The 23,230-nt window shown below is 35.9% G+C and overlaps 1 protein-coding gene across 4 annotated transcripts in view; it reads right to left on the bottom strand.

Moving 5' to 3' along the window:
* Nucleotides 1–23,230, bottom strand: part of PDE4D (phosphodiesterase 4D) — a 359,916-nt gene that overhangs the window by 311,229 nt on the left and 25,457 nt on the right. The window contains exons 1-2 of one of the 4 annotated variants that reach the window (XM_054002838.1): nt 11,439–11,450; nt 5,697–5,839 (exon numbers count right to left, since the gene is read on the bottom strand). The exons of 2 other annotated variants lie outside the window; for them this stretch is intronic. In XM_054002838.1, coding sequence (XP_053858813.1) covers nt 5,697–5,839; nt 11,439–11,450 — 155 coding nt within the window. Of the gene's footprint in view, nt 1–5,696; nt 5,966–11,438; nt 11,451–23,230 lie in introns of those variants that run through there. One more of the 4 variants, XM_054002837.1, reaches the window with a different exon arrangement.

Below are 23,230 nucleotides of genomic sequence, written 5' to 3'. Positions count from 1 at the left end.
GAGGACATCTCAAGAGTCACACCATGTGCCTGAGAGTATTATCTAAATGGGGTTTTAACTCTGTCAGGCCTGGTGTTGTGACCACTGCACTGGGGAGCCCGTTCCAGTGCCCAACCACCCTCTGGGGGCAAAATGTTTTCCTGATATCCAACCTAATCATCCCCTGGCTCAGCTTCATGCCATTTCCTTGACTTCTGTAAATGGTTATGAGAGTGAAGAGATCAGTACCTGTCCCTCCATTTTCCCGCACTAAGAAGTTGTAAATTGCACTGAGGTCTCTCCTTAGTCTCCTTCAGGCTGAATAAATCAAGTGGCCTGAGCCACTCTTCACATGACTTCCCTTCCAGACATTTCACCATCCTTATGGCCTTCCCCTGGATGCTCTCTAATAGGCTGTTGTCTTTTTTTATTGTGGCACCCAGAGCTGCCCCCAGCACTCGAAGTGAGGCTGCCCCAGTGCAGAGCAGAGCAGGACAATCCCCTCCCTTGCCTGGCTGTGATGCTGTCCCTGATGCCCCCAGGACACCCTTGGCCCTCCTGGCTGCCAGGGCACAGCTGGCCCATGTTCAACTAGCCATGGACCAGAACCCTTTCCAGAACCCAGGGCCCTTTCCATGTCACTGCTCTCCAGTCTTTCTTTCTTCAGTCTACACACAGCCAGCATGGCCCTGTCTCTGGTGCAGACTCCAGCACTTGCCCCTGTTAAACTACATCTTATTTGATGCAACTCAATAACTTGATGGTAAACATCAACTTACTCAAGCAATCTCTTCTTCTTAAACTCTATATGAAGCCTCATCTCCATGCTGAACAGTTCCAACTCTCCAGGCCTTTCCTCACAGGAGAAGTGTCCCATCCTTCTGATCATTTTTTTGTCCCTTCTCTGAACCTGCTTCAACAGGTTCATGTAATTCCTCTGCTGGCAACCCCAGAACTGTATGCAGTACTCCAGGTGGGATCTCACCAGCATGGAGTAAAGGGATAGAACCTCCTACAATCTGATGACCATGTTGCTTTGGATGCAGCCCAGTATATATTTGGTTTTCTGAAGTAGTTATTCACTTACTATCTTTTACAGATATCTGCTTTGATGTTTCTTCCTTTTGAAATTACTTCCATATGCCAAATGTAATTACTTCAGTTCCTGAAAAGCACAGAGTAGTGACAAAGTATTATATATATAAATAGATTTCATGTAATCTAAGATTTTAATACCTATGTTTATATATACCTATATACCTATATAAACATAGGTATTAAAAATATTTTAGCAAAATTTATACTGAAAGTTGGAAGAAAAGAGTAGTGATAAAAATATATTGATTCAGTGTGGTAGAGCTTCATTCTGCTTTCATAGTTGATATGCACTGAACCAGGCCTTGTAGAATCACATCAAATTAAATAAGTTCCTCTTCTGCAATCTACCTATAGCAAAACTTGAGGTTTTGCTGTTTTTTGTAATTAGCAGTAAAAGTGCATGAGAAGATATTGTGCAATAAAAATTAAGACAAACTCGGTTTTATGGATATGCTTATGACAGTTACATTCCCGAAACTTAAAATGGCACACCTTGCCCATATCTATCTAAACTATTTCTAAGGCATCTATCGTTTTCATATCTGAATGCCAAAGTCAATGTAAAATATTTGCTATGGGTGGGGACAAAGACTGACTAAATTCAGATAAAAGTACTCCGTTTAACTGAGCACATACTTGTATTATTAATTGCATTAAATTCTTAGTTTTGGGGGTACATGTTTTTAAAAAACTTCTAAAGAGCACAAAGCCCTGAACATCAGGAAGTACTAAATGAACTCCATAAGAGCTGGAAAGGGAACAGTTTCAAAGGGGAACCCTCACACTGTACCTGTGAATAACAAATCCACTTTATATGACTTAGAAGACAGGCATATATCACTAGCTGCTGTCTCTGAACACATACACAAAAAAAAAAAAAAAAAATCACAAAGGCAGTAAATGCACTGTCCAAAGTTACATATAATACAGAAAAAAACAACTGATTGATCATTTTGTATTCACTGAGAAGGATTAAGGCAGCAAACAGAAGTCAAAAAAACAAGCACATATGTTCCATGACTTCATCCTTTCAATTAAACAGATATAATTTAGTTGTTATGTTCCACTGACTTTACTATCCTGCTCCAAATATTTATCTTTCTTGCTTTTCCTCCCTTTACAGAAAGGAATTTTTCATAGACAATTAAGGAAAGCTGACTTTCCACATAAGTTAACTAAGAGTGTATGATTTAAAGTATCTAAACATCCTTCCACAGATCTTTGGGCAGTGTGTGTGTGAGGGATCACAGACACTGGATGTCCACACAGATGGGAACTGACAGTCTCTTTCCCTCTCTCCTCACAAATCACAGCGTGTGTGTTCCACCTTTGAGACCCATCCTGCCAAAATGCACTGAGGTAATCAGCCCATTTTTAAAAGCTTTATTAAGAGCAAATCAAGACAATCCAGAAACTGATTTGTCAAGCACATACCAAGGGACTTAATTTATCTTGTCCATGTCCAGCTGTAATATGTGCTGTGGAGTCACTAAATTGATGAGATCTTAAAGCATTATTAATACTTTTACAGTAATACAATATAAGACAGATTTGTGAGGAAATGGAATTTAGGTTTGTGTAGAGTTTGCTTGAAATCCTGGCCACAAAACTTAAACACTTGTAGTTGCTGTGGTTTTATCCTACAGACTGTAGACTGATATTGTTTAGAGACTGAGAGGAATCCAGGCTAAAAGTTCAAGATAACTAGTTTTAATTTCAGTTTTAGGCAGAACTAACATTCTCAGAAACTGAGGGATATTCTCAGAAATTTCTCCAACAAAAATGAAGGCCTTATGCACCTCTGCCAATTAAACCCTTCAATTTCAACTCGGAAGGCTTTTCCTCTCTAAAATCCTTAAAGTAGCAGTTTATCCTTCAAGTGCTTGAATGAATTCAGGGGTAGAGAAGGGAGAGAAGAATAAAAAAAGGAAATCAAGAATGACTGGTAAAATGACTAAAAGTGATAACTGAATTATTACTGTGAAAAGATAATGGTCACGTGATAAAGAAAATGCATTTTGGTGTCAAAAGTTCTACAATCCAAGACATTACAGTGAGTGAGCTATAGACTTTATGATAAAAAAGGGAGAGAAATGGATTGCCAAAACGATTCATGAAACTCCCACTCACTTCTTGACTGTATGTGAATGCTGTTTCAGAACCTTGAAATCAGGGAGCTAGGTACAATCTAAATTAGGGAGTTTTAGCACTCTGGATCTGTGGTGGCTGTTTGGCATCACTGCAACACACAGCAGTATCTTTAGTGTCATATATTTACTTCTTATGCTATCTATTTACATAACTTAATCACTAGCAAAAAAAAAAGAAAATTTAAAAAATCAAATTAATGACATTTCACAAAGTCAGAATGGCTTACCAGCTTACTCATGGTTTGAATAAGATCATGCTATTAAAAATTTTAATGCCTGTATGAACAGTGCACTAAACAAAAAAGATGTATACATGAATTCAACAACTTCTCTTAAATTACAAAACCATTACATTAGAAATAGATTATATTAGAAATACAAGAAAAATAAAGCAGAGATGTTCATTACTACAGTGGGCCAAACTAACCCCAGAATGGATATTTCATAGTATAACATTTTGAATTAAGGTTACAACTACTCCATTTTCAAATGCACTGTTTTCCTATAAGCGGTCTAAAGTTCTATACATGCAAATGGAATTAAAACCACTATAGAGCCTATGTAGCTACAGGTCTATCACATAGCACCTCAGTTTTCTGACTAGATAACCAAGTGAGGACATATCAGAAACTTCAGATTTTATGGTCTTTGGCAACAAATAAATTTTGCATGTCCTTTGTAAGCCCACAAGCCCCTAAGTCTGATCATGTATGTCATTGCTTTGTCACTTCATAAACATTGTTCTTTGCAGGTTCTCAGGTAACTCATTGTAACTTGTTGCTTAACTCTATACTTCTCTACTTGCTGGAAAAAAAAACATTATTACCCTGATCAGCCTGTCTCATAAATCATAACAATGAGGTATTTATTTCAGGTCTAATATTTCACATATTTGGGAAAACCTCAAGTGTTTTCTACATTCATCATGGTGAAAAAGGCATTCTACACAAACTTCTGAAGCTCATTAAAGAAAGTGAATTTAAACAAAATTTCACTTTTTAATGCTATACAAGCCTGTGTCCTTTTATGTTGCCCAATCATTTTTGTTAACTTCATATCTGTCCCCTTTCTTTGTCTGTCATACTGGACTGCCTACACATGCATAATCACACATGATAATTTCCTTCTCTACACCTTCCAATTTTTTTTTCATCTAACATTGTAAGCCAGATCTGCCTGAATTGCTTTTTTAACCTGCACATTGTTATGTATAGGAAGTTTTATATATTATTTAACACAGAACAGCAGTTGGGATTTATGCATAATTGTTAAAAAACATCAAATATGCTGATTTCATTCTGGATATTTCATTTTCTATTTTACCCATGCAATATCTGAACAGGTATATTTGTTTCAAAAAAGTATTCTTAAATTATAAAAGCACATGTTTTTTCTTATGCTTTTCAGTGGTAAAAATATTATTTTATACAAGAAGTACTTTACATAAATACATACATAGTAAAGATTTAAGCACACTAGTATACAATGTGCAATGCACATGCCAATCACATAGCTATAGTGTATATTTAATTTTAGACAAATGAAGATAAACTTCAAGAGCATATTCACTTGCTGCTTAGAATGCATGACTTGCTTTCTTTGAACATATGTCATCACCCTCCTCTCTTCATATTACATTTTTGTTAGAGGAATAATTGGCAGGGGGGGTAGGGAAGAACTCACAAGCAAAAAACCCAAACATCTCAGACCATCAAAGCAAACACAAATGTGTTTTTGAGTTACAATAACCTCATATAAAACATCTTTTGAAACAATAATTTTAAAAGTACTGAAATAATACTGCTGTTTTACATGAGATAGATCCAAAAAATGAATGTCCTTTTTAGATTTGATCACAAACACATCTAAGAAGTGATCAAGTTACCAAAGAAATACTATAGTGAATCATTTACCAAGGGCTTCCCTTACCACCTTTCCTGTTTTTCTAGCAACTGCTTTAATAAAAACCACTGTTTCACATGAAATATGTATTGCTATCATTCTTCTTTATCATGCCCTTCTAAATTTGAGCACTGTTAAAAGATAAATAGACTTACGTCATTCTGCTAAGAGGCTAAGGGGTCCAAAATTGTCAATAAAAAAATAAAATATTTTCAACAGGCACATTAAAGAAAAGAATTGCCAAGTCACTCTGGCCAGAACAGTACAGAATGAAATAAGTACTTTTTTTTATTTTGGAGGGAAAGGAAAGAATGGAGTTATTACCTAAGAAATCAGAGGAACTTCAGCAGCCTTATATTTACAAGGAAATATATATTTTCTGACTTCATATTTATTACTATTTAAAACCTCTAGACTGCAATTAAGTTTAGTCACAAATTAGAACTGTCTTTTTCAACCAGAGACATTAATGTAGAGATCAAACCAAGAAACAGAAACACAAACATCATGGAGATAAATATTCCATTTAAAAAATTAATATTTTATTTCAACCACCTCAGCGCTTACCAGGTATGTGCCACAGTGAAACGACGCTGTTTTGGTATGTTGCTATTTAAAAACATCCTTCTCAAGAGCCTTGGAGAATTTCGAGGAGAAATAACTGGACACAGCCGGGGAGAAGCAGGTGAAGATTTTCGAGTTGTCCTGGACTTTTCATGTTGCAACAGGTTTTCCCTCAGGGTCTTCACAAGATCTTCATTTAGCCATGGATTTTGACTGTGTGTATTATCCACTTCAGGAACAGGTAAATTGTCTGGACTTGTCTGCTGAGCCATGTTTCTCAAGCAACTTTGTTATTAAGGTCTAATACAATCAAATGTTGGCCTAACTGCTTAAAATATTTCTCTTCTAAATCAGTTCCCAAGAACTCTTCAAAGACCCTGCACCAGTTCAGCCTATTCTGTTTTCAACATGGTGTTGCCTGCCCTTAACGTCTTTCTGTAGATAATGATCTACAAAGGAAAAAGCAAGCTAACTCCTCCACAGAAACCGATTAAACATTACCACTCCTTTCACAGCCCTGCTGCCAAAGATCACTTCTGAGTTATCATAGCAAGTGAGCATGGGAGGAAGAAATTGCTTTAGCACAACCTTTATCAGAGCTGTAAAGCTGCCTGTTAAACTATCGTAACTAATGCGTTGCAGCTGCTTGAGTGACTTCTGGTTATGTACATAAAAAGTGCTGGAGGAGGGCTTAAACATCAGATGTGTGCTCCTTTTGTTTGATTATTCTTTCCTTTGCTTATTCCTGAACCTCCAGGGAGGTGGAGAAAAAGGGGGACTGCTGAATAACCTCTTCTGTTTTTTCTAGGATCTACCATGCTCATCTTTGTCCCCAGGAAAAATTTAACATTCCAAATTTTTACCTATTAAGCTAAAAAATGCTACAATTAAATAGTGCAAAAGGGCTTCGTTTCTGCGTTCTCCCTGCCCTTGAGTCAGTTTATCACAACCAGATTTCAAATGCATTTAGGAAAGTCAGATACTTGTTACCTTATATTTTTCAGAAAAGCAAACCTAACATTTAAGAGATGCACGTAAAATAAAACTATGACAGTTACTACTATCAGTTTAATGAGATATTCTTATTTTAGTATTTTCATCATAGTATTACCACTGTTTGAACTAAGGAAATGCCTTTTTTCTATACACAGATGATGGGGAAATAAAATATCAAAAGCTATTCAAAGAGAACTTCCAGAAGATAAAAAGGCAAAACTACTTGCATTTATTTGGTGAATGCATACAGCTAATAAATTTCATATTTATTTTCATGTAATTATGCAAATAAGATGGTTTAATTTTTATGATACAACAACACCTTTGTCAAAGAAATCTGAGCCTTATACTTTTTTACATTTTTAATAAAATAACTAACTTCATTTATTACGGAAGACAAAGATTTTATAAACATGTTAAACTGTGTTGATAACTCACTAACAGCAGATGAACTGTAATAAAGGGAAGCAGGTGAAAATTTGCTTAAAGTTTTGTTTTACAGCAACAGTAACAACAACAGTCTTTTCAGTTATAACCGTATTTCCTGTTCATCCTACAGGAATAAAGAATCAACATTTTGTCAGAGATTTCTCTGTGAGAGATATCTTTGTAAAATCAGAACACTGGTTTCATATAATTTTCGTTGTTACAATATATTGTTCCTCTTATACTTTGTCTTAGAATTTCCTTTGTGAATAAGAATTTTCTTTGAAGCACACAGTGTCTTGGCTTTTAATGAGATGAAGGGTGTTTACAATTGCATGACCAGGTGTGAAAGGCAAATACTGCTCCCTGTTTTGCAGCAAAATCAGAAATCCTGCGAAAGCAGCTTTCTCTCACAATAGAGAGGAATCACCTTTGTATTTAGCACTGAAGCCACAATTCCTGATGAGGATTATAAAGGGAACATCATGATGCTGACAGCAGTAGATGAGAACAGCAGAGGAAAGGTCAGCTTACATTAAGAATGACATTGCTATCAGGTGTCAACCCCATTATGTAGACAAGTTTTAACTGTACTCTGTCATATGTGAAATTTGATAACAATGTACTTGCAAATTTAACTCTGTATTGAACAGCACTACAGAATGCAGAAATCACTGTGCATTGTTTTTGTGTATTTTTCTAAGATTTTATAGAAAATGTAATCATTATGGAAAAATGAACACTGACCAAAGAATAAAGCCCAGATACTATTAAAACTACAAAAACCAAAATTTTAAGCTGTTTCATTAAGAATAAAATTAAAATTGGAAACAAGGTGTTATTTCACAAACAGACAAAGAATTTTATTAAATCATAACTAACACATAACTACCACAATAACTGCTTCCACATCTTCTTAATTGGAAGAATAGTACACACAGAACTCATCTTCAACAAGTAGACAAAATAAAAGTATGATATATTAAAATATTTTTAACTGTGAAGAACAAACATATCACCCTCTGTTAGACTGTTATTTTTTCTTCTTTAGTAGAAAACACTAGCAATTGCATAATAACTCCAAGTACTTCTTTTAGATAATGCAGTCTGTATAATGAGACTTATGTTCTTTTATGCTATGAAATACTGCCACCTGATGTCTGTTCCAAAGCATGGTCTTTAGACAACTGCAGTGGCTTTATAAAACTAGTCAAGCTGACCCATTGGAGATCAACAATCAATGATGTCATTAAGACAATTAACATTTATCATAGTGGACCTGGGATCATATTTTAAGGTGTTCTATATTTCAAAGGTAATTATGGAAGAGGAAAGCATTAGTCCATGAATCAGAAGTTTTATTACCCTTGTTTTTAAACTAAGTCAACAAGGGCCATTGACACCTTGCATTACAGGTATTGAGAGTTTGTTACATTTTCAAAGAGGTAAGATATCATGTATATAGAACAGCAGGATAAGTCCTTTTAACAGAAGAAATGAACCAAGTCATTATTTGCATGAATACCTAATGAAATGCTTTTCCTGACTGTGTTAGTAGGTTAATTTTCTGCACATAGATTATCCATGTTCCAGATACCTCATTTTGGCATATCTTCCTCCTCCTTGTCCAGGAAGGAAAAAGAAAAGCTATGAAAAGTTTCAAGCATGCTCATAAATTTAAAGCCTGTGGACTGATTTTATTATAAAATAGAAACATGAAAAGTCTTCACTGTAAAAAAAAAGCAGAGATCTAACTTCCAGCAACTTCAAATAAGCATTATGTGAGTCAGACAAAATGCTCAGGTTAAGAGTCAGTAGCTGGGGGAAGATAAAGCAGAAAAATAGCAGTAGCATGAGGTGTTTACACAGGTACTAAAATGACCATTTGAAAGAAAACTGTTCCATAAAGAAAAAAAATAGCATTTCCAGTTTAAGTTGTTAAAAAAAAAGACAGCAAAGCACTTCTTTTTTCTAGAAAGATTAATTAAGAAACAGAAGAAACAGACTTACTAGACTGTGTTTTAATAAAAACATCTCATTTTCTTACAAAGATCACAAAAATTGTTAATAAAACTTTGAAAAATTTCCACCAGAAAAGTATTTTTACATGCTTTTATTCTGATGAGTTCATTTTCTGGGCTTTTGCCTATTGAAATGAAATCACTGAAAATTTCTATTAAATTCAAAGTATATCTATATATATATATATATATATAGGTCCTTTTGAAATAAGAAATTTGAGAGCTGATACATACCTAATTTCCAAAAGTTTATCTTGACAGTCCTTTTAGCATGTTGTATTGCCCTATTTAAAGGCACAGACAGTTAAATCTAATTTTGCAGATAAATTATATATAGTCACATCTCACAGGTAAAAGTTATAACAAGAACAGATGTAATTCTGTCTACTATACATTCAGTTGATTCATTATAAAGCTCAAGGCAAAAGCATAGAATTAGAATCTCCTAACAAGGGAAATTCATTACAAAAAAATCTAGAAGTTCCAGTAGCTATTATTGTCTTCCAGTGACCACCTAAAGATACTAAAAAATGAAATTAAAGTTTTCAGTTCTTGTACTTTTCACAAATTTTCCTAAGAAATATGTACCGTATGAAAAACGTACTTTAAAAAGATAGAGGCTTAAAGTGCTTACTTTTCTGTTAATTACAAAGACTTTCTGAACTGCAGCATCTAGAAAGAATAAGTTAATTGGTTCTGCAGAGATACTGTGCAAGATTAAACATGTATTTGATCTTACATAAAAGAAAATAAATAAGGATTTAAAGTACTTTCTTTGTAACAATTACTTTGAACACAGAGTATGATAAACTTACTGTAAATTTTAACTGCTAATCAACATATAAAATCTATCATGTGATCGTGTCTATTTCAAATTATCTTGAACAGTGTTTTTCTTATTAGAGAATAAGTGCAGTCACTTGGAAGGAGCAGAACTTTTTTTGCATCTTACTTGGGACCAAGTAGAGAATTCCAGAGACATAGGAATGCAAGCCAAAAACAACCCTCCAATGTGTTACTTCTTTGAAAGCAAGCAGATCAGTATCATAGGATCACAGAAGGTGATAATGATCAAGCCTGCTCTCCTGCTTAAAGCAGGAGCAGCTGTAAGGTCAGACCACACTGAGGCACTAGGGCAACTAAGAGTGGCACAGAAGTGGAGAGAAAAGAAGAAAAAGTCGGAGGTGGTTGTGAAGAATGGCTGGTATGCCATGGTTTAATTTCCTGGAGCAAAAAAGGTATGGGGTGACATAAGAGAATTGTTCCAGATAAAGTAGAAAATAAGAATCTTGGATAGCAATATGATTCTTATTTGGAAAGTAAGGTTGATAAATTAATTGAGGAGCATAGTAGTGAGGAAGAAAAGGATAAAAGAAGAAATTATCAGGTGATAGAAGTCTTAATAAAATGTTATGTGTTAGCAAAGTTCAATACGTGTCAATTGCCACATTCTCAAAGAGCTGGGATGGTATTCATGGATTTGCCACTTGCAGGGTAATGTTTATGAGACTGTTTTCCTAGCAGTTTCCTAGCATGGCCTGCTGAGGAGACCATAGGTACTATGTAGCTTACTACAGGCAACTAAGAAGGGGATTAGTTGCACTTAGCACAGAAATGACAGGCATACACCAAGAGATAAAGCCTTTAACAGACCAAAGTACAAGAAACACATGCACCTCTAAATATTCAAAGGAAATTCTAGGCTGCTGTATTCACTTTTTGTCTTTGATCTGAGTACACTTTTAACATCCTAACAGAACAATGTACTTAAAATGGCATTAAAACACCCTTCAAAATCATAATCAGACACACATACATTTACAAATATATTCTCAAAAGAGGAACAGAATACACATGAAACTGGGTATGATATGTTTAGCACTATAATAAAACCATTTGCTGTCACTTAAAATTCTAGAGCACTTCCATTCTTGAGAAGTTTCTAAAAAATGTTTCAGAATATCAGTTCAAATTCACTTTGCAAGTCAGTAAAACATGACTTCATAAATCATGTTTGCAAATGTTGTCATGCTTCTACAAAAACAAACAAACAAAAAACCCACATTTTATGGGGTAAGATTAAGGGCAATTAATGTACTTCTACACAATTATGTCAAAGAAAAGTCAGGAGTGTTAGGCAGCATTTCTGCCACTGCAATGCTCAAATATATCTGATTGCTGTTAGTTAATTCCAAGGAAGGACTTGGCCCACATGAGCAAAAAACAATTACAAGCATAAATTGCTTTGAAGAGCAGTCCTGAGGAGAAGAGAAAGGAAAGGTCAGTGGAAAGGACACAGCACAGAAGGAACCATGCTGAGTCCAATCCCCTAGTCTGTGTTTCATAGGGATATAGACTTCATTTAAAATCATAGCAGCTAAGCAAGTTTTTCGTTGTAATCCTAGATCTCTTAAGGGTAGACTCATGGTAGATACTGTTAGAACCTTTAGAAAACTGTATAACCTAATCTTGGGAGCATAATTTTGCCTATTGACAGCAGTGAATAGATCACGGCTTTGTAAAAATCTAGGATAAGGATTATAAATTATCATAAGTAGTTGCAAAAAAAGTACATCAACATTCCAGATTCCTAAACTTTAGAGTTTATTTCTTAAGTTAGCACAAGCAATATGTCTTACCAAACTAGACTTAACCCAGGCTCTCCAAGAATGGTGGTTAAGCCAGAATGTAATGCATAAATAAACATGTACATTTCTCTGAGGTCAGACACATGCACAGAGAGTTTACTTTATAAGAAATCTACACCATCTGCTGTATTTCAAATTATTTGTCATTTTGATCATGCACTAAAAGCTGAGAAGAATTCAAAGAAATATTTACAAAACTGTGAGAGATTAGAAGAAAAGAATATGAGTCTAAAAGTCTACATTAAGACTGCCTTAATGAGTCTTAATAATTAATTCATTGTCTGGAGATGAGCTACTACTTAATGGCAAAAAAAATAAGTGCATTAAAAGAGGAACATAGCTATTTAACAAGGTTTAATATCACAGGATGCCTCAGAGCCTGGGAAGTCCTTTTTAGGTTGTGGAACTTATAAATGCTTCTGTTCAAACCCATTATTGTAAGTTGGTTTTTACAAGTCTGAAGTTTCTAAAATTTTGAGTATAAAATAAAATGAAACATCAAAAAAACTATTCATACAATTCACTTGGAATAATTTCTGTATCTCTTCTACAGATGTTAAGCTGGTCACTTGGGAGATTTGAAAGAATTGGAACATAATTAACACAAAGGATTCTATTCTACAGTGTTATGAAGAATTGGCACCCTGAAAGAGTTTCAAGGGAAAAAAAATTTCTTCCCTACATGGAAAAGCTTGGAATTGTGATACTTTAAATGCATAACACTTTTTCTTTATAGAATTGCCTCAGAAAGTATGAATTTCAGAAACCCCTCTGGAATCAACAGTAGGTATTTGTGTGCTTGCCAATTTTATAGTGTGTATTTCTTAATCTTAAGTAGGACTTAAGTTACATAAATCTTTTATCGAAATTTGATTCTATTGTTGCATCCCGGAGTTTGGGTTTAGATTAGGGGTTTTAATTTATGTTAAAATAAGTAAAGTTCTGTAATCCTGCGTTTCCCCCGCGTTGTTTCCCCCCCCCCCCCCCCCGCGGTTTCTGGCCCCACGTTGCCTGCTGCCGGATCTTACCCCTGTGCCACTCCTGTAACCACCCTGCCGTCCGGCCCCGGGAAACCCCGTGCTGGCCACACGGTCCCGCTCAGCCCGCTCTGGCTCGGTGCCCGCCCCTGCGGGGTTCTCTGGTTGGTCGCGGTTGCTGGCGTCACCGCCACGGCAGCCGCCCCTATTGGGTGGCAGGCCGTGGATCCTCTCGCCCCGCCCCTCCATAAAGCCCTATCCCGCCGGCAGTCAGACGCCATTTTCTCCCATGCGAGTGCCGGGAGTGGTCGCGCCTTTCCATCGAATCGCGCCACGTGACCAATAAACCGTTCCTGCCAAGCACAGAGTAAATGGACAAATTCCTTCCTCTTTGCCGGGTCCCTAGCGCACAGTAACAGAGGCTGGCCAGCCCACGCGCCCGAGACACGGAGCCGTGTCCGGGAACCCGCGGCAGCAAACCCCGGCAGCACGTGGAAGCTACGCCACAGCCGGGCTCCCAAGAGCCGTGTGCAGCTGGGGAGAGCGAAAACCCACGCCGCATTCTATCTTGCAGAATTCTACTCTGCAGTTTTAAATACTGTTACATTTTTTTAAATGTACTTGGAAAGAAACCTTCAAAACTCCTTTTGGTTGCATATGCCTTATAAATTTTTGTATAGTAAGAGATCGGTTTTGTATGAGACTAGAGCTTGGTGCACAGTATAGAAAGTTATAAATATAGGTATAAGTAATGTCCCAGAGAAAAATGGAAACAAAGTGGGCATTTTAGTGCATCTACCTAGAAAATAATTTATTGAGGTACATCATATGGCAGTCATAATTACAGAAGAATAAAAATCTATTTAAATATAAAATATATTTATTTAAATCTGAAATATATTTAAATCTGAAGATATGTTTAAATCTTCAAATTTAAATCTGCTATCAGATAATCCAAACGACTGCAGTACTCTGTGAGGTAAAGAAAACTGTTATATTTAGGCAAAAAAAAAATTAGCAGAGCTTTAAGATCACCTGATAGACTGGCCAAAATTATTACTATAGAGAGTTTTTCACTGAGCCTATGTCTATTGACTTCAAATGGGGACAGGAACAATCTCTAGAACTATGAAAATGAAATAAGAAATCATCAGTCCTCTGTCACCCTCTATAGGAAAAATCCTAAACCAGAGTTCTTAAAGGCAGAATTAAACAAATCTGTACCAGCACTTCACAACTGATTTAAGGGACACCTGTATATTCGGAGAAGTTCAATGTTTCAAACACTCTTGTCAGATATAACTGTAATCAAAATGTCTCTTTTTTAATTTATAAAACTGAGGGCAAGAACAATCAGCAGATCTTTACAGAATATTATAGTATTTGTGTTACAATCACACCCCTGGATTACTGACTGAAAACAAATCATACTAACTTTACATAAAAAATTATATGAATCATATAATTATATTAATCATATAATTATATATATGAATCAAAAATTATATGAATAATAAAAAATTAAATGAAAGAGTTGCAATTGCAGAATCCAAATTTCTAAGCTGAAATTTATATTATACTTTCTATGCTTCTTCTATTTAATGTTAGCAAGGAACACACATAAAGCTCACTAAAAAAAAATTTATAAATGTAATAAATGTCGTAAAAAATATTAGTTTTATAATTCTGCCTTTTGTTTCTTATTTTCACAGTGTCTCGGGGTTTTATTATATTTGAAATAATTAGATATCATCCTAAGATAACCATTAAGAAAAAATATTGAGTCTATTTATACCTTGAACCTGTGAGGCCATGGAATCTGAAAAAAAGGGAAATGAGGAAGTGGATGAAGGTTCTACTGGAATAGAAGGATTGCCTAGGGCAGGGCAGCCCACCCCTTCATCGTAGTCTCCTCAAATATAAATAAAAGAAGGATACTAGTCCCCTTTTTAGAGGAATGGAGGGCCCAATATGCCAACCAGACCCAACCCATCGGGAGGTGTACACTGAGATCCAGGTAAGGGATGTCACCAAGAAACTTCCTAGCCTGATTCCGCACATGGATTATTATGCTCTAATGGTTTTCTAGGTGAGCAGTGTTGAGCTCCCAACAGAAAAGTTGTGGACAATCAAGACAGAACTCAGGGCCTTGGGACAACTGGTCAAGGGACCTGGGGCACATGCTGTATTCTCTTCTGTCCTGCCATTTGCTCTGAATGATGGAGCAAGAAACAGGATAATCATGTAGATGGATATCTGGCTTTGAGACAAGTGTTACCAGACAAAAAATGGGGTTTTGATCACAGTCAGTTTAAACAACAGCAAGCCTGCTGGTAAAAAATGGGGCTGCCCCAAATGTGGAAAAGGATCTTAGCTGACAAGCTAGCAGGGCTTGTTGAGAGACCTTAAACCAGATTTGAATTATCAGGTAATAGGGGGTTGGGAATATTTCCAGTCTTGAAGAGACAAGGTGTGGGAAGGGCAGAGCTATAGTGACCACCCCAGTAGCAAAAGGAGGCTCGAGCAAGCACAAATAGTGAAAGACTTAATTACAAGACAGGACTATAGGGCAACCCTTTGCAATCCTACTGGGATATTGACACAACCAAATGTAAACCAATACTTACAGTATGGTGAACAAACAGGATGAAATATAGATCTGTGTACAGTCACAGGACTTTGATCTCATTGTGATCAAAGAAGGTGATCCTGCTCATCTACTCAGCTCTGGTGAGGCCTCACGTGGAGTGCTGTGCTCAGTTCTGTGCTCCTCAGGACAACAGAGACATGAAGCTGGGCCTGTTCAACCCGAAGAAGAGATGACTGAGAGGGGAACTTGTCAGTGTATACAGGTATGTGACAGAAGAGGATGGACCAGGCTGTTCTCAGTGGTGCCAAACAGGACAAGAGGCAACAGACAGAAATTGATGCACAGAAATTCCACATGGACAATAAGGAAGACAGAACTTCTTTACTGTGCAGGTGGCCTACAGAGCACTGGAACAGTTGTCTGGAGAGGCTGTGGAGTCTCCCACACCAAAGATATTCCAGAACTGTCCGGACATACATGCTCTAGGATGGCCCTGCTTGAGCAGAGATGTTGTACCAAGTTAACCCCTTACAACTTTTACTGTTCTGTGATTTTGTCATTTTAAAACCAAAGGAAAAGAACGCACTAAGAAAAACCTAAATTCTCCCTGAAGGTGATATTATTTTCATTTCTAAGAGAATGGTATCTACGTGTATATATCAAAAGACAGGCAAAAGACAGACACTTTCCAATTGATTAATTGGAAAGTGTGGAACCTGAATATTTTGTAAATGGTGTTAAATAAGGGGTAAATATGGTCCTGGGATTTTGGCTGGAATATAGTTAATTTTCTTTCTGGTAGCTGTACAGTGCTGGTTTTTTGGAGTCAATATGAGACTAACATTGATAAAACACTGATGGCTTTAATTGTTGCTAAGTAGTAGTTATTCTAAGTCAAAGACTTCCCTGTTTCTCACACCCAGCCAAAAAGAAAGCTGGAGACACACAAGCTGACCCAAACTGGCCAAGGGAACATACTATATGACATCATGCTTAGTACATTAAAAAAGTAGGAAAGCTGGCTGGAGGCCACTGCTTAGAAAGTGGTATCGATCAGGGAGTGATAAGCAATTGCACTGGGCATCACTTGTTTTGTGCATTCCAACTTTATTATTATTATTATTATTATTATTATTATTATTATTATAAGTATTATAAGTATTATTATTTACTTCCTTTTCTGTGCCATTAAACGGTCTTTATCTCAATTCGTTTCCTCACCTTTACTCTTCCAGGTCTGTGGGATGCTGGCATTAAACCACAGCAGTGCTATTCCAATTTTCCATGCTGCAACTGCCATTTTCCCTCTTAATTTTTGTCTTCTGAACATAGCTAGAAATTATGACCTGCAGTACAGGTAAGGGGAGGCACAGCTGCAAGTCATACAGTATAGAACAAGAGAAAGGCTGGACTTGATTAAAAATGTGATCCAGGTTTTAAAGTGGAGGAAGCAAAGCAGAAGTTTAAAATAGCAGGGGTTTTTTCAATGTCTCTTGAGTAAGAGTGGCAGGGAAGAAAACACCATGTTTACTGGAAAAACCAAAATTCTAGAAGAGAGTAAAATAACACACAAGAGTTGGCAAGATCTTCTCAAAGTCAATGAAAGTGAAGATCCTTAATCAAATTTAATTAATTCAAGACCCTCTCTAGTACAACCAGTGTTACTTATCTCAGTTGAACTGTATCTTCTTGTAAACACTGGTCAGTAGAAAAAGTTTGATTAACACTTTCCTTCTGAAGGGGCAAAATCTGTATATTTCAATCAGAGTTAAGCATGTTGTGCCCGATCATTCTAGGTAATATTGGAAGCACTGAATGGCTTCAGCCAGCAGTTCTTTTCCTCACAGGACATTAATCAGTTCATAGAACTTTTTTTTTTCAGTTATGAAATTAGAAGCACCAAGCATAATTTCTTGTGTGCACTGTTTTAAAGTGACTGGAGGATGGGAGAAATGACAGGTCAGCTGTGTGAGAGGCAAAGTGGTAGGCACTAGGCTGAAACTGTAAAATCTGCTTCTAGCTGAGCTCCTCTGAGTGCCTGTAAATAAACACTGTATGGCAAACATGCTCACTGCAGGGGCAAGCTGAGCAAGTATGGAACATAGGAATCCAGAGAGAAAGAAAAAGCATAGTACCTGAAACCTCCCTCACACTCATTAGCAATATTTTTGGACTTTTTTTTTAAATTTTGCTTTACACTGAATTTAGCGTGAAGGTACTCTCTTGCACTTTGTTGCTATTCAGTGACATTCAACAGTTTGACTGTTTTTAGCAGTGAAATTACTAGTAGTTTTTAACCTATAATAAAAGTTTGCTTTCTTTGTTCAAACACATTTAGTCTTAAACACTGACAAATCTGAATTTCTATTTTTAACCTACATCTCCAGGCTGCTACAGAATCTGAGTTTTCTGCATCTGCAACAGAGAGCTACAGTTGTGACACCAGACTGGGGGTGGTTGATAAGAGGAAGGCAAGGCTGCTATTTGGGACATAAAAGTATTTTGATGCCAGAATTGTCAAGGAGTTCAACAATGATTAAGTGCAAAATGTTATAGCTGGAATGGAATAACTCCATGCAGTAGGTACAGGAAAAGCCACCCAGAAAAGACCAGAGTGGACAAGAACTTATTTAGCAAGCTAATAAGCTTCCACAGTTTGTCCTTGCAGCAATGAAGGCCACATATTTATCTGTATCAACAAAATTGGTCTCAGCAGACTGAATAAAGTGATTTTCACCATCTTAAGACCACATGGAGAATAGCATGCTAACTTTTGGGCTTCTAAGTGCAAGAAAGACACTGACATAGTGGAACAAGTCCAGAGAATGACTCAAAGACTAAGAAAAGTAGGTTTGTTCATCTGTAAGGAAAGAAAATTAAGTTGGGACCTCAGCACTGTCTGCAACCACTTAATAGGAAGGTGTGGAGAAGCGGGAGTGAGACTCACAGCAGAACTGCACAGATAAGTGGCAGTAGATACAAGCTGGAACATGTTATATTCTGACTGGATGTATAAAAAAAGAATTCCCATGAGGATGGCTGGACATCGCAACATGCTGTCCCAAGAGGCTGTAGAAACTCTACCCATGGAGATACTCAAAACCCAAGTAGGGAGTGCCTGAGCAACATGCTGTAGCAGGAGGCTGGCTAGAGATCTCAGGAACATATGGGACTCTCTGAGTCTGCATGCTGCCTTATCACTCACAATTATAGACCAGAGAATTTTTAAAAATTAATACAGGTTTTCATAATTAGGTTAAGTCCACAATAATACACTGCAAATATATAAGAAAAACAGAATGCAAGCAAATATAGCAGAGGCAAACTCATCTACAAGATTATGTCTAAGGAAAGGTGATATGCTAAATATTTTGTTCTGTTTTCTGATATGGGGACAAGGCATGACATGAAGCTAGTGGGGATGAAGTTCAAAGATGAACAATTCAGTTATTTATGTAACACACAGTTTATCTCTGGAAGTCTTTGTGAAGAGTGGCTACAGATAACAAAATTTGTATGAGCTGAAAGGCATAGTAAACAAGTTCATGGGAAAGAAATCCATGTCACTGTTAATTCAATAGGATCCACATCCTGCATTGAAGATTCAAAAATGAAAATGGCTGAGAGATGAAAATGTCTTAAGTAGGCTTATCATATATGCTTGTGCTGTTCTTACACTTTTTCTTAAAAGACTTTTTCTTAGAAACTTGCCTATGGAGAAAATCACAGTCAAAAAATAAATTCTGGACTTGACGAACCATTGCCCTCTCCACAAACAACTGTTCTGGAAGAGTTAACAGTGGTCTCCATTTAATAGTTAAAAGTCATGGTAACATGCAAGAGGGAAAAGCTAGCGAAAAAGAATTTCTGAAATGGAAACTGTAGAGATTTGAAGATGAGTAATTTGAGTTTTAACTTCATGTGAAGAGGAAAAAAGAGGAGGAACAAATGTATTCAATAATATGTTTAGGAACAAAAGGAAAAACCCCAGTTGAATAAAACTAGACTTTTTAAATAATAGTGTTCTGCGTATTACAGCAGAGACAAAAAATGAGAACACCAAAAGACAACAATAGATACCTCAAGACATCAGAATAAGCATAAGATTTGTTTGTGGACAGGAAGTGAGAGTAAGGAATTTAGAAACATGCTTAAAGTGGAGGATTTTCAGAGTGCAGTTTTCAAAAACAGTATTGCAAGCCTGAAAGATTAGGTATGCTAAAGTACCAAGAGAGTAAAATGAATATAAGAATATGCAGATTTTTGTGAAATTATAAAGGATTGATGAAAATTTATAGTGATGACTCCCAATAGCTGTTATTGCAAATGCCATTTCTTATAAATTTGCTAGTTTTTAGCCATCTTCAGTTCTGAATGGACTTGGAGTGCATCACTTCCACTAAGTGAATCTGGATTTATATTTGATATGAAATTAAGTTATTTCAAGGGAGAAAACACTTCCATATCCACTTGCATAAAACATGATTGTTGGGCTAAAAAATAACAGTAATGTAATCATTCCCAAAGAAACACAGAGACTTTCAGAGACTTCTAATGACAATGTCATAATCTTTTCAAAGTATCACTTGAGGATAAAGCATTTTAAAAATTCATTTTCCCTTCCCAGAACTGCCATATTAAGAACACTGCACAGCAGGAGAGACGTCTCACCTTTGGAAGTATTTAAGAAGACTGCTTTAAGAATACAGAAATATAGTATAAAAGTCTATTGAATATACTTCTTGCAACATTGCCACAGATTCTTATACACTTCTTATCATCAACTGCAGTAAGTGTATGATACTACAAATCCCATTCTTCTGTCATAAAGGGAGTGAATATTCAGTTTGTTTCTCTCAGACCACAATTAAGAAAATTCCATTTCTTGCTTATATTAATGGAGCACATACTGCACTAAAAACGTGTTCTCTAACCTTTTTCAACAAGTACCAATGTTTTCATACTTAAAAGAGCCAACAAGTGGATAAATGAAATCTTTCTCTTTGCATATGACAAAGACTGCCTTTCATATATACCTTTTTATATTTTAAAATAAAATATTAATAATTCAAAGGACTTAAAACACATATAGCTAGGTTACCTTTACAGGATATGAAAACTCACACAGAGGTAAGGAAACTGCCTTCATAGTGTTAAAACATGTCTTAAGAAGTCCTTTTATTAGTACTGATGAAAGAAGGTTTAACATTCTCATTAATTGAAAGAAAAACAACAAACAACCAAGTTGCTATTCTTAAACCAACTATGAAACAGTTCCAGAGAAGGCAGTCTTCAAAAGTGTAATTTCTGTATTTCCTTTGTCAGTAATTAGGTAAGTAACCTGTAGTTAATGCATCTCTTTTCTTTACCAGCAGAAGAAAATAAAATTATACCTTTTTTACAGGCACCAGTGTAAAAATATGGCTCTCTGGCACTCTGTGTTGTAATCAAATTTATTTTTAAAAGGTTACTTTTATTGCAAAAGTAACATTATTCAAACACAGATTTAGAAACAAACACATAAGAAAAAAAAAAAGAAAAAAAAAAGTTCCTGAAGCCCGAGTGGTCTCACAGGTAGAAGTACAGAAGAAAAATTAGTGGCCTGAAGCTCTGCAGCCAAAAACATGGGAGTTAAAGTAGAGTTCTGACAAGTAAAGTCACCAAGACCTGTACACTGTCTTTCATTTTTCCTGAGACTCTACAGATTGTGATCACCACATGCATGAAATGAAAATAGCATACCACATCTTTACAAATAACCCCATGCTGCATTATGAAGAAAGAAAAAAAAAAAATCTGAGATTTTGGTTACTGCATTTTCTGTCCTAGGTCGTCATCGTACTTGCACTAAGTTAAGGAAAAAAGAAAGCTGCATGCAACAGCATTTACTCCCATCTAACAGTAGAGGGGGCCCACTTCCTTAGAAAAAGATCCGGGCTTTGGCCTCAACAAAGTCGAATTTTGTCTTTACTACTACTACTAGTGAAATGGAAAACGTGAAAAAACACTTGCAAGCATATTATAGAAGAAAGTTACTGTGTATTGAAAATAAACAGTTTTTTTAAACTCCTCATAAGCTCTGATTTACTGGGAAAACCCATCCTAATTTTTCCTAAATCGTTTATATTTTATAAAAAGAGGTGCAGAACAGAAGTCAGAATAATAAAAAGAAGGAACGGCTTTACAACACACAGTTACAACTGTCTACCCAGGGTAAGCATAAATTTCCTATCCAGAAAAAGGATTGATTCAGATTTGGGTCATGTTCTTAATTATTTGCTTCAAGAAAATTAAAAATAAATAAGACCATGACCCCATATTCTTTAAATTAGCTCAGTGGTACCATAATGATCAAATCAGCTGACCATCAGATCCTACCGAGGATCCTTAGAAATCTTTCTTTCTAGTTCTTCCCACTGAAAATGTAATCACCATTCCACAAAACAAAAATTGCAATTTCCAAATTTTCTCTTCTTCCCTTTAATTAATGGAGTAGCAATCATAAACACATTGCTTGAGGTGTGATTTAAATACCAACACACAAAACCAATACTACCTCTGTTTGGTGTTTAAATTTTCAAACTTTACCCTATTATTAAAAAAAACCACAACAAAATATGTCCTCTTTTTTTTTATCTGCATATTGACACCCTAATAATAGCATTTATCTATTTCCAGTGGTTGAATTTCTTTGTCATCCAATAACAGTGGCATGTATTTTATTATAATGGTATCTCTTAGTTGTTTCTTGGGAGAGGGGAGAAATGTCTTACTAAATATATTTAACAATGTTCAAGTTAGTTCAGAATAGTTCTTTGAATGCTCCAATGAAGCATCATAAGCAGGTTAACAAGAAACAGTGGTGAGGTATACTAGTAATACACACCAAAAAGAGGGCTTCAGAATAATATTAAGCAAGTTTTTCTTGTAGGAAATAAATAACATTCTGATTAGTACTAGCACTTTTGTAAGATTGAAATTGAAATGTTAGATTTTGTTCAAATGAAAAAGTATTTTGCTTCAATTATATCAAAAGCTATTCTTGGGTGTCTCATTGTTCTTTTTGATGTTATAACACACAACCTCTTTCTGGAACACTGCTCAAAGTTATAACTGTAGTTCACTCTACTATGTCGACACATGATTTTCTCTTCAGTCCTCACAGCAGAATAGTGTCCCCCCCTATGGCAGTTAAAATGTCACATTTCCAAACTAATCCCAGAAGCTAGTTTTCAAAACCAAAACCAAATAAATTACATAGATACTTGTGATTTTGGCACACCACTAGAAACTAACCAGTTATCCACATAGTTAAAATTAGGTAAGCTACAAAATAAAATGTTACAGGCAAAGCTTCATAAGTAAACAGGTACACGTGTGCACAGGGTGGTTAGGCAGCTAAAAGGGGGCTTGAAAGAAATTTGTTCACACATCAAGCACACCCAGCTCTCAGAATATGAAGCAACAACAAGATCTTATGAAAGCTATTCATTTTTTATATGGCCATCTATTAGTCATTTCTTATGTAACATAATAAACATTTTTACAGAAAAGAAAAAACAAACAAAACCAAAACCAACAGAAATCCAGGCAACCTAACGGATTTGGACATGTAAAATATTTGGTTTTGCCATAGATTTGCAATAAGAGCTAAACCAAATGAAGAAAAAAAGAGGAGAAAGAGACATTCAACAGCTAAATGACAGAATAATTGCATTCAATAGTATTTTTTAAAAACCTAACTACCAGAGAACTGAACTTTTCCTTAAACTATACATGTCAGCTCTTCAGCAGAATTATTTGTTATGGATACTCAAATTTATTTTAAAGTTGCTACAATATGGGAACCTGGATTCTTCTCTGCTAAAATTAGCTCCAG

Source organism: Vidua macroura, chromosome Z (assembly GCF_024509145.1).
Source record: "Vidua macroura isolate BioBank_ID:100142 chromosome Z, ASM2450914v1, whole genome shotgun sequence".
Taxonomy (NCBI): domain Eukaryota; kingdom Metazoa; phylum Chordata; class Aves; order Passeriformes; family Viduidae; genus Vidua; species Vidua macroura.
This window is presented reverse-complemented; position numbering and strand designations above follow the sequence as displayed.